A 13,827-nucleotide genomic window follows, 5' to 3' on the forward strand; every position below is an offset into this window, starting at 1 on the left:
GCCAAGCCTTCCCAGTATCAACATGGGTGGCCACTAGATGAGTGCACCTAGGTTAACTGAAGATGGTCACTGTTCCAAAACACCTCCCATCTATCAGGTCTGGGTAACGGCCCCTATCTGTACAGCTTCTACTCCTATGTAGCACTTAGCCTCTGCTAAAAGGTCTAGTAAAAGTTTTGTCACAGGATTGGCCATTGTTGAGCAGCAAACTGTCATAACCCCCACCTTCTGCTCCATGTTCACATTTGCTTTCCAGTGCTATCCAGAGTCACAGTGTTATCAGCAGCTCCATGGTGCTGTACCACGTGGATGGACTCAGTCCACGAGGCTTGCAATTTTTGTTTGCGGGCATAAATCATTACTAATACCCAATGCTCCATTTCTAACTCTCTAGCTTGGGTGTGCCTATTATGTTCCCTGCCTCTGCCAGTCTTGAGCCACCTGGAGGCTTGAGCAGATGAGCTCCATCAGACAACACATTTAATTTCGAAAGTGCTCCACATATTCCAGGCTGGATACCTCTGCTACCCTAAATGACCCTACCCAACTTTCTTGGACTAGTTCCAGTGGAACTCAAACCCTCCCTCTAGATGCAAACACCTTAAGATGGGTATTAATGTCCATTGTTGCCTCATTGAACACAGGCACATCACAATATCACATTCAGGAAATTCATCAAAGCTTGGATATCAAAATACGAGTGCTTTTGAAATGGAGGGGGCAGGTCTGCTGTGCTATACTACAGAAGACCCTGCAGGAGACGTCCAAAACCTATGTGGATTATAAATTCACAAAAGAACGCAAACAAAATAAAATATTGTATTTATGACACTTGGTAATAATATAGACATTTATGATAAAACAGTTAAAAAATAGATATATTTTAAATACATTTATTAGGATGATTATAATGTCTACTGAGCATAAAATACATTTTATCAGTTGCATGTGATTGCAAACACATGTTATAGCATGCATACGAGACTGTCATCACTACTGATCAGGAATTAGACTAGCACTTTAGCTGGAGCAAAAGATACGGTAGACAAACAAGTAACTTTCAGACTATCAGTGCTTGATTCGGACGTGGCTGCGTGCGCTTGAGTTTGGCACTCCCCTACTGTAAATTCACTACGCCAATACAATCCTTCCTCACCCAGTTTACTCCCCAAAATTGTAGGCTGTAGTAAGTGTCCTTTGCGTGTGAAGACGTAGCTGACAGTGCTGCATTCATGGCCGTATCTCTTGGCTCTGGGCATGTGCAGAGTGATTTTGCGGATGATATGCACAACATCGACAGATACATGTCTTGATGAATCAGGCCGCTGGTCACCATTTCTCATATCATACAGGGACTCCTCAATTCATACATTGCATACCACAATCAACACATCAGCAAATCTGTAGTATTACTTTTGTGCACAAGTTTGACTCTATACAATGTACTGGTTCTCCCTTCTCTCTGCATCCCACTTCTAACACCAGGCAATTGTCAGAAAACATAAAAAAAGATCTATGGTCATTTAAAACTCTGCTTATATTAAGAAGAAAATGTCAAAGTGTTTGTTATATAACTTAGAGATAAATCCTACACAAACTGACACGCTGTCTCCTTCAACTAAATAATCCAGTATAAATAATTTAGACCATTTTTGTAGCCTGAAAATAGTGTTGATATTAGGTTACATTGGTATTACAAGTAAATTCTACTTAGTACAGCTTTTGCATTTAATTTGGTGAGAACATAAACATCATAATGGAAACAGGTACACAAGTCAAAACAAATAATGATAAAGAATATTTTCAGACTAACAACATTATTCAGTATATAGGAAGCAAGATCATATGTGTATGTCCTGGATATTTACAATGTATCACATTCCAGGACTTTCTAATATTTAAAATAGATCCCGATCTATCAAATCAAGACATTTATGTAATTAACCTTTACAGTAAACAAAGTTTCTGTCTTGCAGATTATTTTAGGATAAGCATTTTTCTACTGTTAGCCATAAAATGTATACAGGAAATTGTTGCCTTATTACCACTTGTTACCTCTAAACTGAAGCAGTTCAAAGTGCAATTCAATGATAGCTCCATCCTGAACTGCATTAAGAATATGATATTCAGTGCAAACTCCACACTCTAGTTTTTTTTATAATTATTAAATTACATCCCCTTACACTTGGAGTGAAGGAGTTGGGGCAGGCAGGTGTGGGCAGGTGCATGCTAAGTAGAATTAGATGTGCAATTATCCCCAATAGTATATCTCTTGTAGAGAGATATACCATTGGAGGGCTGGTGCAAAGATATCACTGATGGTAATGACCATAAGTATTATTATGTAGCCACTTTTTATTGGCTGTTTGCATATTTACCTCTAGCTGATATGGCTTAATTCATTATAATTATATTGGCTATAGTATATCAAGTCACATGTGTCTATTTGCATTACTTATTGGACCTTTCCATTTGGATTACTGAGGGAAATATGGAATACTACTATGGAATATTCCCATTTAATTTTTAAAGACGTAAACAGAGATGTGAAGTTGTTTGTATTTAATTCCATGTTGTAAGGAAAACTAGACTTTTTTTTATTAATAACTGTCAAGACAATGTACACTTTCTTTGTATATGACACTTCAGTACATTTTTATGTTGTGTATAAATATTTTAACATCACTTTTGCTTATATTACTAACACTGCCAAGCCTTATTTCTACATTATCATTAGGTGTAACTAAACACACGTGCACACCTGATGTATGCCTAGCATAAGTACTACTGTTTTTTAGTTGTTTGCATCTTAGGATGCATTTAACAATACATACACATGTACACTTATTTTGCAGTCTTTCTTAGATACATTTATTGTGCAAATGTGCAATATCTCTATAAGTCCCATAGTGCAGGATGGTCACAGTGTTTACAGGCACCTAGGTCTGTTTGAAATAGACAATGGTCCTGATTCATTTCAAGTTTTTTCCTGGACAAAGCTATGTTACAATGCAAGGGGTGCAAATTAGTTTATTAGTTTGCACATAAGATAAATACTGGATGTTTTTTTTTATGTTGCACACAAATACTTGATAGCTTTTATTTTTACACTGAAATATAAAGTTGATCTAGGACAAGCCCTACTTCAACTATAAATCTGTCCCCACATTTTAAATGTAGCTCCCTTCCAATGAAACATGGTTTTGCCAAGGAGCAAAGTTACTCATTTTTTTGCTTTCCTTTCTTTAACGATGATAATGCCTGATATTAATTATGTTTTTATTCTGTATTTTATTTTTGCAGTATATAATTGCAGGAGGTCTGACAATTGGAGCTCAATGTAAACCCAACATCTGCTTGGTAAGTTAGATGACAAAACATTAACTCAGAGGTAAAATGTTTATGGTCTGTCATTTGTAAGTCATACATTGTAAAAATGCCTGTTTATATAGAGGTTTTGTTCAACATAGTAGTAGCCTGTGATCACTATTTTTAGCTGTGTAAAAGTTATGTGCACCATACAGCGTTAGAGCATACCTGCCTACTTTTCCGACCACATTTTCATATGATGCGAAGGTGAATTAGGGAACAAAGGTAAACTGGGCTCGATGCCACAATTTGCTTCATCAAGTTAGTGGACAATCACATAATCAAGCCAACCCACTACATTAAACATTGAGTGGCAGGGATGTCATGATGCAATTCACATCATCTCACCCCTTCCACTTGGAGGTAGATTTACTAAAACTTCTAAAAAGGAAAAGAGGAGGTGTTGCCCAGAGCAACCAATGAGATTCAAGCTGTCATTTATCTAGTGAAGTCTAGAAACTGATAACTGCAATGTGTATGCACCGATATGCCAACAGCTTTAATAGACCTCATGCATCTCTCGGCCTGAGCTCCAAAAGGTTGGTTCTTTCAAAATTAATAACCCAAGGGAGCACAGGTTGTCATGATATGTAGCCAGCAATATATATTTATACAAATGCCAAAAAAAAAGAATAAATTATTTTGGTAATTGGAAATAATGTAATTGCTGTTTGACAATCCACATAAAATTACTAGCATAAAAAGATAGATAGATACCTTATCAAAATTGGAAGCATAAAAAGATAGATACCTGGGTATTGTGGATATCTCTGCTTACCGTAGGCTGCTTTTTTGGGCTCTACATTAGCGCCCATTCCTGGGTTTACCTCTTCTTTTATAGAATTACACATAAAATTACTGTTGGCAGCGTCATGGATGATAATATTAAAAATATAACAGATGATGTTAACTATGACGCACTTCCCACTCTACCTTAAAGATAGACACTTCTATTTTAAAAAAAAATTCCCTTATTGATTTCCCTTTTAGAGAAATATATGTACCTCAGTATACCAAATCTCTTACAACATTTCTGCTCACTACATCTACAATCTTCTCACCATTCTCCTACAGTATTCAAATCACAATACAACACCTCTTCCAAATTCCTTACCACCCACATATCCCAGCCCCCATCTTTATCTGCCTTCAACACTTGTAACCCCAGCTTACTACAACCATGCTGTATCCTCACCCCCTCACACTTAATAATGGGCAATTCTTCTTCTGGGTTGGTCCTCCAGACACCACTGCTCCTTATGAAGTTCATTACATGCTCTATTAACAAGCCATTCAGAAGACATCCTAACAAATACATTTCCTGCCAGTGACTCCAATGCGTGTGCCCATAGAGCTACACTGCCTCTAGTTATATCACATGCATAGAATAAAACTGTGTAGTAAGCTGCTCTGTGTCACTCCAGCATAACCAGTAATTATTTGTAGAGTATCCAAAACTATGGGACAATACCCATATATAGTATCAGAGCAGTCCTGCTGAATCCTGACTAATCAGAGATACTCTATACTATGCATTTTAATGGTTACTTCTCCTCTTATCTCTGTACAGGTGAAAGGATCCCTCTCCTTGAACATCATTAGCTCAATTTTCAGCTTTATTGCTCTTATCCTAAACTGTGCTGATCTAGCGACAATGAAGTATTATGGCTACAATTATTACAATTATAATGACTACAACAGCAGCAACAGCTATTACTACTACTACAGAAAAATATACCAGGAAAAACTTGTAAGTTTCTTTCAAACGTCCATTTGTGGATTACACTATATTGTGTTAAATTATATTTATATTTAAACATAGCACTAACTGTATAATATCTGGAGGGTTTTTCATGATCATACCAGCAGACCAGTTTGTACATTTGTGGATATCTGCCAGAGTCCACCTCTGGATTGTAGATAGAGTCCTGACCCTCCTATGTCAGGATTCCTAGCATGAACTCCAGAGAGATTGATAATGTAAAGTAAAACAGCAGCCTAGTTCAAGGCAACAGATACAGCAGCAGGACTTTCAATATAACTGAATGACTCAGGAAGTCTCAAATGGTAAAACAGTTCGTAGAGGCAGTACAGAGCAGCCAGATACCAAACCTAGCTCAGAGGCTGGAGAAGCAGAGAAGACTGAAGACACAGGATGTAACACGGTGTCAGGATACCTGGTAGACTCAGGAGACATGAGGCACTGGATGAATCACAGATGGCAGGATACCTGGTTTAATCAAGAGGCACAAGGTACTGGATGAACAACAGATGGCAAGATAACTGGTTTAATCAAGAGGCACAAGGTACTGGATGAACAACAGATGGCAGGATACCTGTTGTACTCAGCAGGCATGAGGCACGAGGTACTTGATCGATCTGTGGGAGTCAGAATAAAGCGGGGTCAAACAAGCCAAAGTGTCAAAAGCCAGGAAAGCCACGAAGGTACCAGGAAATGAACTGGAGCATAGGATAAGAATTGAGCCTCAGTTTGCATCAGAAGATAAATAGCAAAGCCAAGGAACAAGCAGGGGTCAATGCCAGGAAGTCAGACAGGAACAGGACACTCTGGAGAATCAGGAACGGCAGGCAAGATAACAATGAATTGTCACAGATTACTGGGAGAGGCAGTCTTATAAGTAAGTGGAACAGGTGTGGGTGCTGATTAAGTAAGAGGGTTAACCCCTGCTAGTGAGATGAAAAGTACAATGGTAGGACAGCAGCATCTCTGGTGGTAGAGCGGTACTACAGGCCAGATTCACATAATGACAAAGTTCAAACATAGTTCTTAGCAGACAGGAGCTGCAAGAGGCAAGCAGCTTCACCATGGAAGATGCTGCAGTGCAGCCGGAGGCAGATCGTGACATCCTGTTTTTAATCTTTTCCACTCTTTTTTGATGTCACAGGGTGCACATCTGTTTCACACTTCTTGTGAGCTGCCTCCCACCTCCCTCTCTGGACACCACAATAATACTGGATCTGGCCACTGGGAGGCATTTAATAGCAGAATGTGCCACTGTTGTTCAATTGGCTCACTGATTGACAGACTGGGTTGGCCTGATATTCTCAATGTAAGACCCGGTCTTGTCACACATCACAGCAAACATAAAAAATCCATTCAGAATAATGCATCCTTGAGAATTTTCCCTCAGACAAAAACACATCACATATTGTAAAATACGAGTGACTCCCTGAAATAAGTTGGACAATTACATTATTTAACTTCATCGTCTGAGAAAGGCTGAAATATCAGCATTTCAGGCTGATGGGTGTGTCATGTGACTAGAAATGAGTCATGGCTGCCATCTGTTGACTGTCTTAAGGTGTCTACAATGACCAATTCATCTTTCATGTCTCCAAGTTCCACTGACTCTCCTCATTCCAATAATGCCACTGACTAATGTCTGCTTTAATATTGGAGGCTGGTAATGCTTCTGTCTAACAATTGTCTCCCCACCACCAGCTACAATTGTTATTCTACTACATTATGTATTAATTGTTCCACACACCTACTGCTTTATGCTTAAAGGCTAATAATAATAATAATCCAATGCTGTGCTAGCAACATCTTCTGTTTCAGTGTCTTCTGGTGTTAAATGATGCAGATCACACGAGGACAGTTTAATCCCTTTAAAGACTTAGGGCTAGATTTACTAAGCTGCGGGTTTGAAAAAGTGGGGATGTTCCCTATAGCAACCAATCAGATTCTAGCTTTCATTTATTTAGTACCTTTTATAAAATGACAGCTAGAATCTGATTGGTTGCTATAGGCAACATCCCCACTTTTTCAAACCTGCAGCTTAGTAAATCTAGCCCTTAGAGCTGTGTGAAATATGTATTACAATGTCTACTTTAGGACATCATAATATGACAAGATAAGAATACACTAGTGTTACGCTACTTTTGATAACTGTGGATTAAGACAATTTCATCTTCAAATAAATTCTGTAATAAGAATAATATTTGGCAAGAAATGTGTTGTTACTCTGCTGCCAGATATACCTTTTGTTGGTGCTTCTGTGATTCCCAATAGCAATTTTCTGGCTTTATATATTTCTAAAATGTAATGGGTCCTAATAGGAGCAGGGCAGCCTGCAATATGAATGTAAATCTACACTAAAAAATCCAACTCACATTCTATGTATGCATCCAATAGCAGCACTAAACATTGTCACTCTCCTATGACATCATGACCAAGCTGTCCATAGCATGTTTGCATCAGCTACTGTTTGATATGGGAGGTTCCAAGGCTGCAAAGCAATGTCTGTTAGTCAAAACAACACAACTAAACAACAATATTACAAACAAACAATAATGCTACACAGGAAGCCATGCAATAGGGATGGAATCTATTTGAAAGTGGACACATTCTACAAAAAAGTGATTCAGGCGGAGAAGACTTTATTATAGTATTTTGCTCTCTATTTATGACATAAACTGAGGTCAGACTATTAACACACTCAAGGGGGTATGTGTGATACCTCTTTACCTGCCCTCTGTCCAGCTCTTTAAAGGGCAAAAATCGTGACACTCCCAATGTCATAGGCTACTCCAATGGTTTAATGCATGCCCATTGCCACTAGGCCATATCCTCAAGGTATTGCATTTTGAGAGGATTTACATTGGACAAATAAAAGGCAAAACATGAAATAAATACAGAAAAATATTTAGACGACAGTAATTGGTCATCACCCATCTTGCAACAAAGAAAGGGCATCCAAGACAAATTTTGCACTTTTTGGTGGTGGCTGATATCACATCTACTGGCAGTGACAAACCATGACAAGCTATTGACCTGTTGGGCCACTAGTAACCTGAATTGCTTGACTGTCGGCACCCCACCAGTACATGACTTGCCTTGTAATTTTGCACAAGGGGAATTATGCCACAAGTGTATCGAGACTAAGACAAGTACATTAGACATCTGGGGCCTGATTCAAGTGTGGACATACAACAATTTGTGTAGCATACCGTGCGTGATTTCACACTGCACATGTCACATTGCGACACCTTCAATGGCTCTCAAGATTCCTTTCCACACCTTTTGTGGGCACATTCCCATGTAGATCCTGCCAAAACTGTAATATTTTTGTTATTTACACGAACAAAAGGGTATAAACCTCTTCTGTCAATTGTGGCCTCCCTTCATTAAGGCCAGACATCAAGACCGGTCAGAATGAGAGGTAATGAACACAAAAGTAAAAGTAGGCGCTATAAGTCATATGGAATGTCCCACAAACAGACGTCTCCCCAACCAGGAAAAATAGTGCTTGATCTAATCATAAATAAAAAAATACAGAGAAAAGCTTTAGATTTCTAAACTTAATGATTGAAAACCTAAAGATCTCAATAAGCACAGTAAGAAATGCTTTATAATATAGTTTGATTAGTAATTGAAACTACAAGTAATTGTAACTACTATGTAGATGTTTTCCACGATGTGTATTTGATGAAGTAATTTCTTTGAGGCTCTTCATTGCTTAATTAATTACCTTGATGGGTTTTATTTAAGATCATATCAGTCAGGGGTCATCCATTGGTTGGTTTTCTGTTTATATTTAAATGTCTTACACTTTTCATTTTGTAAGCACCTAACAAAGATTGAAGAATTGTGCCAGGAAATTTTATCAATTGGTACTTTTATATTTAAATTGTTGTAATGTATATGTTAATGGTGACAGCTCATCTTTCCTGTCCTGTATGGAGCTGGTGAGCTCTCACCTAGCACACACCTATTATATGGTTATACTTGGTGTAAACATTTCAGAGAAGCTGGCAGCAGACAGGGATTTCCACCTTTCCTCATCCGTTTGTGATGTTAGTGAGAGAGCTGGACCAGATAGGATGCGTGAAAGGAGCAGAGATGAATGCTTTTCGTCCATATCAAATTGATAGAGTTGGATGGACCTTTGGAAGACTTGGATGCATTATTATTTTGTGAAAGTGTAATCTATGTATGTATTTTAATATTAACCATAATCTTTTCCAACTTCAGCTTACTGTGTACTCAGCAGTACAATATAGCCCTATACAACATTTTAGAGGAGTGCATTGTGCACCAAAAGCTACAGAAGTATTGGCACAAGAGGTAATATAACAACGAGCTGCTGGGAATATCCCTCATCTCTTATCATATACAAATGAACTTGACCAATTGTACTCAAGGTTAGATATTACAAACATTCAAAAGAATAATGTAAAAGCAGTGTGGATGAAGGAGAATAAGGATAGTGGGGAGGTAAATAATACAAAATTGTGGTCAGGTTCAACAATAATTCTTGTTGTCCCTGTGTTCTTATGAGGGGAACGTAAACCAGGTGACCTTGGTAATAACTCCGGACAGGTTTGAGAGCAAATAGTATACTGTCTATGGTGGCTCAGGAGAGCACATGTGTGAATCTAAACTCCACCTTATAATTGTAACTCAACCAATAAAACATCTCCATTATGACCATACTCCAATATTTTTTTTTGCATTTTGTGTTTACAGGCTGGTGCATATGCTATTCAGTCTTTTCTCCTACTGATAAACCTGCTACTGTTCTGTGTATCCCTTTCTGTCTCCATCTTTGGATGTCGTTCTCTATCGCGTGTACAACCAAATGCTCCCCAGGTAAGAGAATGATGAGTGTTAGCACTAAGGTTACACTAAGCATAGTGCATGCTCGGTGGAGTTTGTGGTTAATACATGACTTAATATATCCGGTGCTATGCTGGAAAGAAAACCGATTCAAAAAAGTTACCTATAGTAATGTTATTGTGAAATAAGCAGCAATTACATCATTTATAATAATAGGAAGCCTAATAAAGTATAATATATTATAAAGTAACTCAACTGCTAACATAGCTTCCAAAACTAGATATATATATTTGGAGTTGAGAACCCTTTATTCATAAGGTCTAGTTACCTTAGATACTAGGAGGGAGGGTGGCTACACGTCACTGTCATGCTGTACCCAAAATACAATATGTGAGACACCACATCACACTGTTATTCTGGGATAGGGAACACATAGGGGGGAGTTCAAATCCCCCCAAAGTACCACCGTGTTAAAGATATTACTGTTAATACGGTAATATCAACGGGTCTTACTGCTCGCAGCTCAGGGAGCTGCGAGCAAAAAGACGGCGTTAAAGCTACCTTAATACCGGTAATTATGAGCACTATTACCATAATAACGGTAATAGTGCCCATGCCGCATTACTTTTAACAGTAACGCAGCCAATTGAATACCCCCCATATTGCTGCTGACCAGATAACAAGCAGGTCTCACATTAAAACCTGCAAAGTGGTAAAATGCAGTGTAAGCAGAAGCTAAAAACCCGCTTCACACATGTGAGATACACTTTAAAACAGTAAACAAGGTTAATGTTGGCATGGAGAGTATGTTTTATTAAGATTTTATATTAAGATGTGATGTGTCATCTTGAAAACATTTCACACCTACGTATTGTTATCTCTTCTTGCAGGTGTTTATGATACAGAACGATGTTGTGGTTTCCATGGTCCATTCCACAATTCCAACAACATTCTCAGCAACATTCCCACCAATTGCTCAACCAGCCCCACCACCGCTATATACAGTCCAAGCAGTCCAAGCTAAACCAGTAGAATAATTTCATTGTTTGTTGTAAACTGCACACAGAAGAGGTAGAGTCCATGGCCTGACACAATGTTTATGAGAATGTTGCCTATAAAATCACTAAGAACCACGAATATTTGTCATGTAATGTCCCAATGATGCCGCTGGATCCTAGTGAATTAGTAGGCTGCATTCTCATAATGGTTCATCCCTCAAAATGTCTGCCTCCACTCTGTGTAGACAACAGTCAAATCTGCATAAATATTTATATTGTAATTAATTACTTTTCAAGCACTTTATAGTATGATTTTATTTACACAAATTGCTCACCTATGACCTGCTTTAAAGTTATATGTAAAATTGCAATTTTGCGTACAGGCACAGATGTGTCCATACACCTACATTACTGTGACTATATTTTGAGTTGCAAATATCTTAAGATACACACAAGTCAAATCTAGTGCATTCATACTGAATGTGTCAGTCATTATCATCAACTATCATTAAAGATTGCTTCAGGATACGCAATTTATGTCACTTTTATTAAAGATATACGCCCTGTATATTAATGATATGTGTAAGTGAAAACTGGGCACATCAGTAAGGGGCATGGTTGACTTGAATCTCCTCGCCCCTATTGTACTGTACTTACACATGAATGCCCCTGACCTGCCTCTCTAAGGGCAAGTGGATGTAAGTATAAGATATGTTTAATTCAAAATATGGCTGCAAGTTGTGCACATACACAATGCAATAAGTTTTAATGTGAATCAAACAAACTCCGACTTTAAATCAATATTGTATTGTGCAGTGATTCTGCCTGTATTTATTATGTCTTAAAAAACAAATCAATTTCTTCCTTGAGCTAGAGGTGATTGAAATGCTTTGACAAATACCAATCCATTACAGGTGGTGAATCAGTTCACGGAGCTCACAATTCAAAAATCAGAATACTGAGGAATGCTGAATAAAACAACTTGTATAAAGGCACTTAGTCAGGGGCAAACGCAGGGTTTTCTAGAGGGGGGGTTTCCATTCCACACTGCCAGTGTATGAAAGAGGGGTGGCTATTATTTAAGACAGTGCTAGACTGCACTCCATCTCTTCCCATCCCCTTCAAATACACGGTCAATGGCAGCCAACTGTCCTGATTCTGGTGCTGCAGTTCCAATTTAATGTAACTGTACCGCTCAGTCAAGACTTTGTTTTGACTGCAAGGATAGTTGGGATGGATGTTCTGCTTCACACTGTACTGCTTATTAAGGGCAGGCTGTGTTTATCTAACTGTAGTGCATGTTGCTTGCCCTTAAGGAGCAGTACAGTGTGAAGTGGGACATACATCCCAACTATCGTTGCAGTCAGGATAAAGTCCTGACTGAGCGGGATAGTCACATAAAATCAGGACTGTCCCACCAGAATCAGGACAGCTAGCAGACGGTGCTGCACTCTCCAACCTGTTGTTGTAGGTTTCACTACCTCCAGCTGCTGGTGTTTTAAGCTCAGTTGCTGCTTGTCTGGATCCTGGAATGTTGGAGTCCTGTTTGGTAAAAGGGAGATACATAAAATATGGAAAGTCTAGCAGTGAGTGAACCCATTTAGACCTCCCTCCCCCAGCCATCCCAGATGTTAAATCAATAGCACCTATATTTAAACCAGCCCAACATTAAATTAATAACATTTAAATCTATAATAATAAATATACCTATTTCCCCCGTTAGCCATAGAATTAAATAAATAGCATTCAGAATTAATAGACAGACCTAATTCTCCCCACTATGCCCTGAGATTAAATTAATGGTATTCCCGTTTAATAAAAACAACCCCAATATTAAATACTTAGTATTTCCATTTAATAATTAAACCTATCTACCTCCAAAATTGCTTCAATATTAAATAATTGGTATTCACAATGAATAAATACCGCTCCTTATCCCAAAACTCAGTCCCACGTTAAATTAAATAGCCCCAAAACACCCTGGCATTAATTAAAAAATGCAATTACAGCACCTTAAATAGTAATTACTATGACCCCACTATTAAATTAAATAGTTCTCACAATGAATTAATTTGCCCCACCAATAAATTAATATTTCCCACCCACTATTATATGATTACTACCCAGCATCACCAATAAATTAATTCTCAGCCTGCCCCTTATTACAATAAGCCCTCACTTACCTTCTTCCATTTAGCAGAATCTTTTGTCTTCTACTTCCTGCAGTATCACATGCTGCCCTGTGAAAGAGTGGGGAGGGACACATACCACAGACGGAGATCAGAACGAATCAGAACAGATCTTTAGATCTGTGGCTGGTCCCAAGGAAGAGGACCAACCTGACAACAGTCCTGGCGGGAAAGGGGGGGGTGGTTCTGGGCAACTGGCAACACCCACTGTGTGTTTGCCTGTTAATAAAATACTTTCTATACTCTTGAAGTGAAATTTAACAGCAAAATGCACCTATGAATATAACATCTATTAATTGACTAATATCATGAATCATCCCACAACTTGAATCATGACAGATTTTCTCACCTCTACTTGTAGCTCATTGTCACTAATTGTGTTTATTATTATTATTATCATTAAATCAGTTATTGCTAATAAAGCTCTTAAATAGTCCCAAATGTGTTAGAAAATCATTTTCAGAAATTAAATGTATGTATATGTTTTGTGTTCTGTTTACATATGACACAATACCGGGGTACCTACAGGCTATTTGGGAGTGTGTCCGTCATAACAAGCAACATCCCCCACACAAGATCAGCACTTACTGGACTATCTTCAGCCCATTGCCCTTTCCCAGTATGAACATAATCCACACCCAGGCAAGAATCCAAATGAATAAAACACAGTTTTGGAAATCTTGCTACTACT

At 38.3% G+C, this 13,827-nt stretch overlaps 1 protein-coding gene across 1 annotated transcript in view; it reads left to right on the top strand.

The window, feature by feature from the left end:
- Positions 1 to 13,577, top strand: part of LOC142095262 (uncharacterized) — a 42,067-nt gene extending 28,490 nt beyond the window's left edge. Inside the window, exons 4-7 of the mRNA XM_075178195.1 lie at positions 3,304 to 3,360; positions 4,940 to 5,119; positions 9,860 to 9,982; positions 10,840 to 13,577. Of these exons, the coding sequence (XP_075034296.1) occupies positions 3,304 to 3,360; positions 4,940 to 5,119; positions 9,860 to 9,982; positions 10,840 to 10,986 (507 nt within the window). The 3' untranslated portion in view covers positions 10,987 to 13,577. The remainder of the gene's footprint in view (positions 1 to 3,303; positions 3,361 to 4,939; positions 5,120 to 9,859; positions 9,983 to 10,839) is intronic.
- Positions 13,578 to 13,827: the final 250 nt, after the last annotated feature.

Source organism: Mixophyes fleayi, chromosome 6 (genome assembly GCF_038048845.1).
Source record: "Mixophyes fleayi isolate aMixFle1 chromosome 6, aMixFle1.hap1, whole genome shotgun sequence".
NCBI classification, from domain to species: Eukaryota; Metazoa; Chordata; class Amphibia; order Anura; family Limnodynastidae; genus Mixophyes; species Mixophyes fleayi.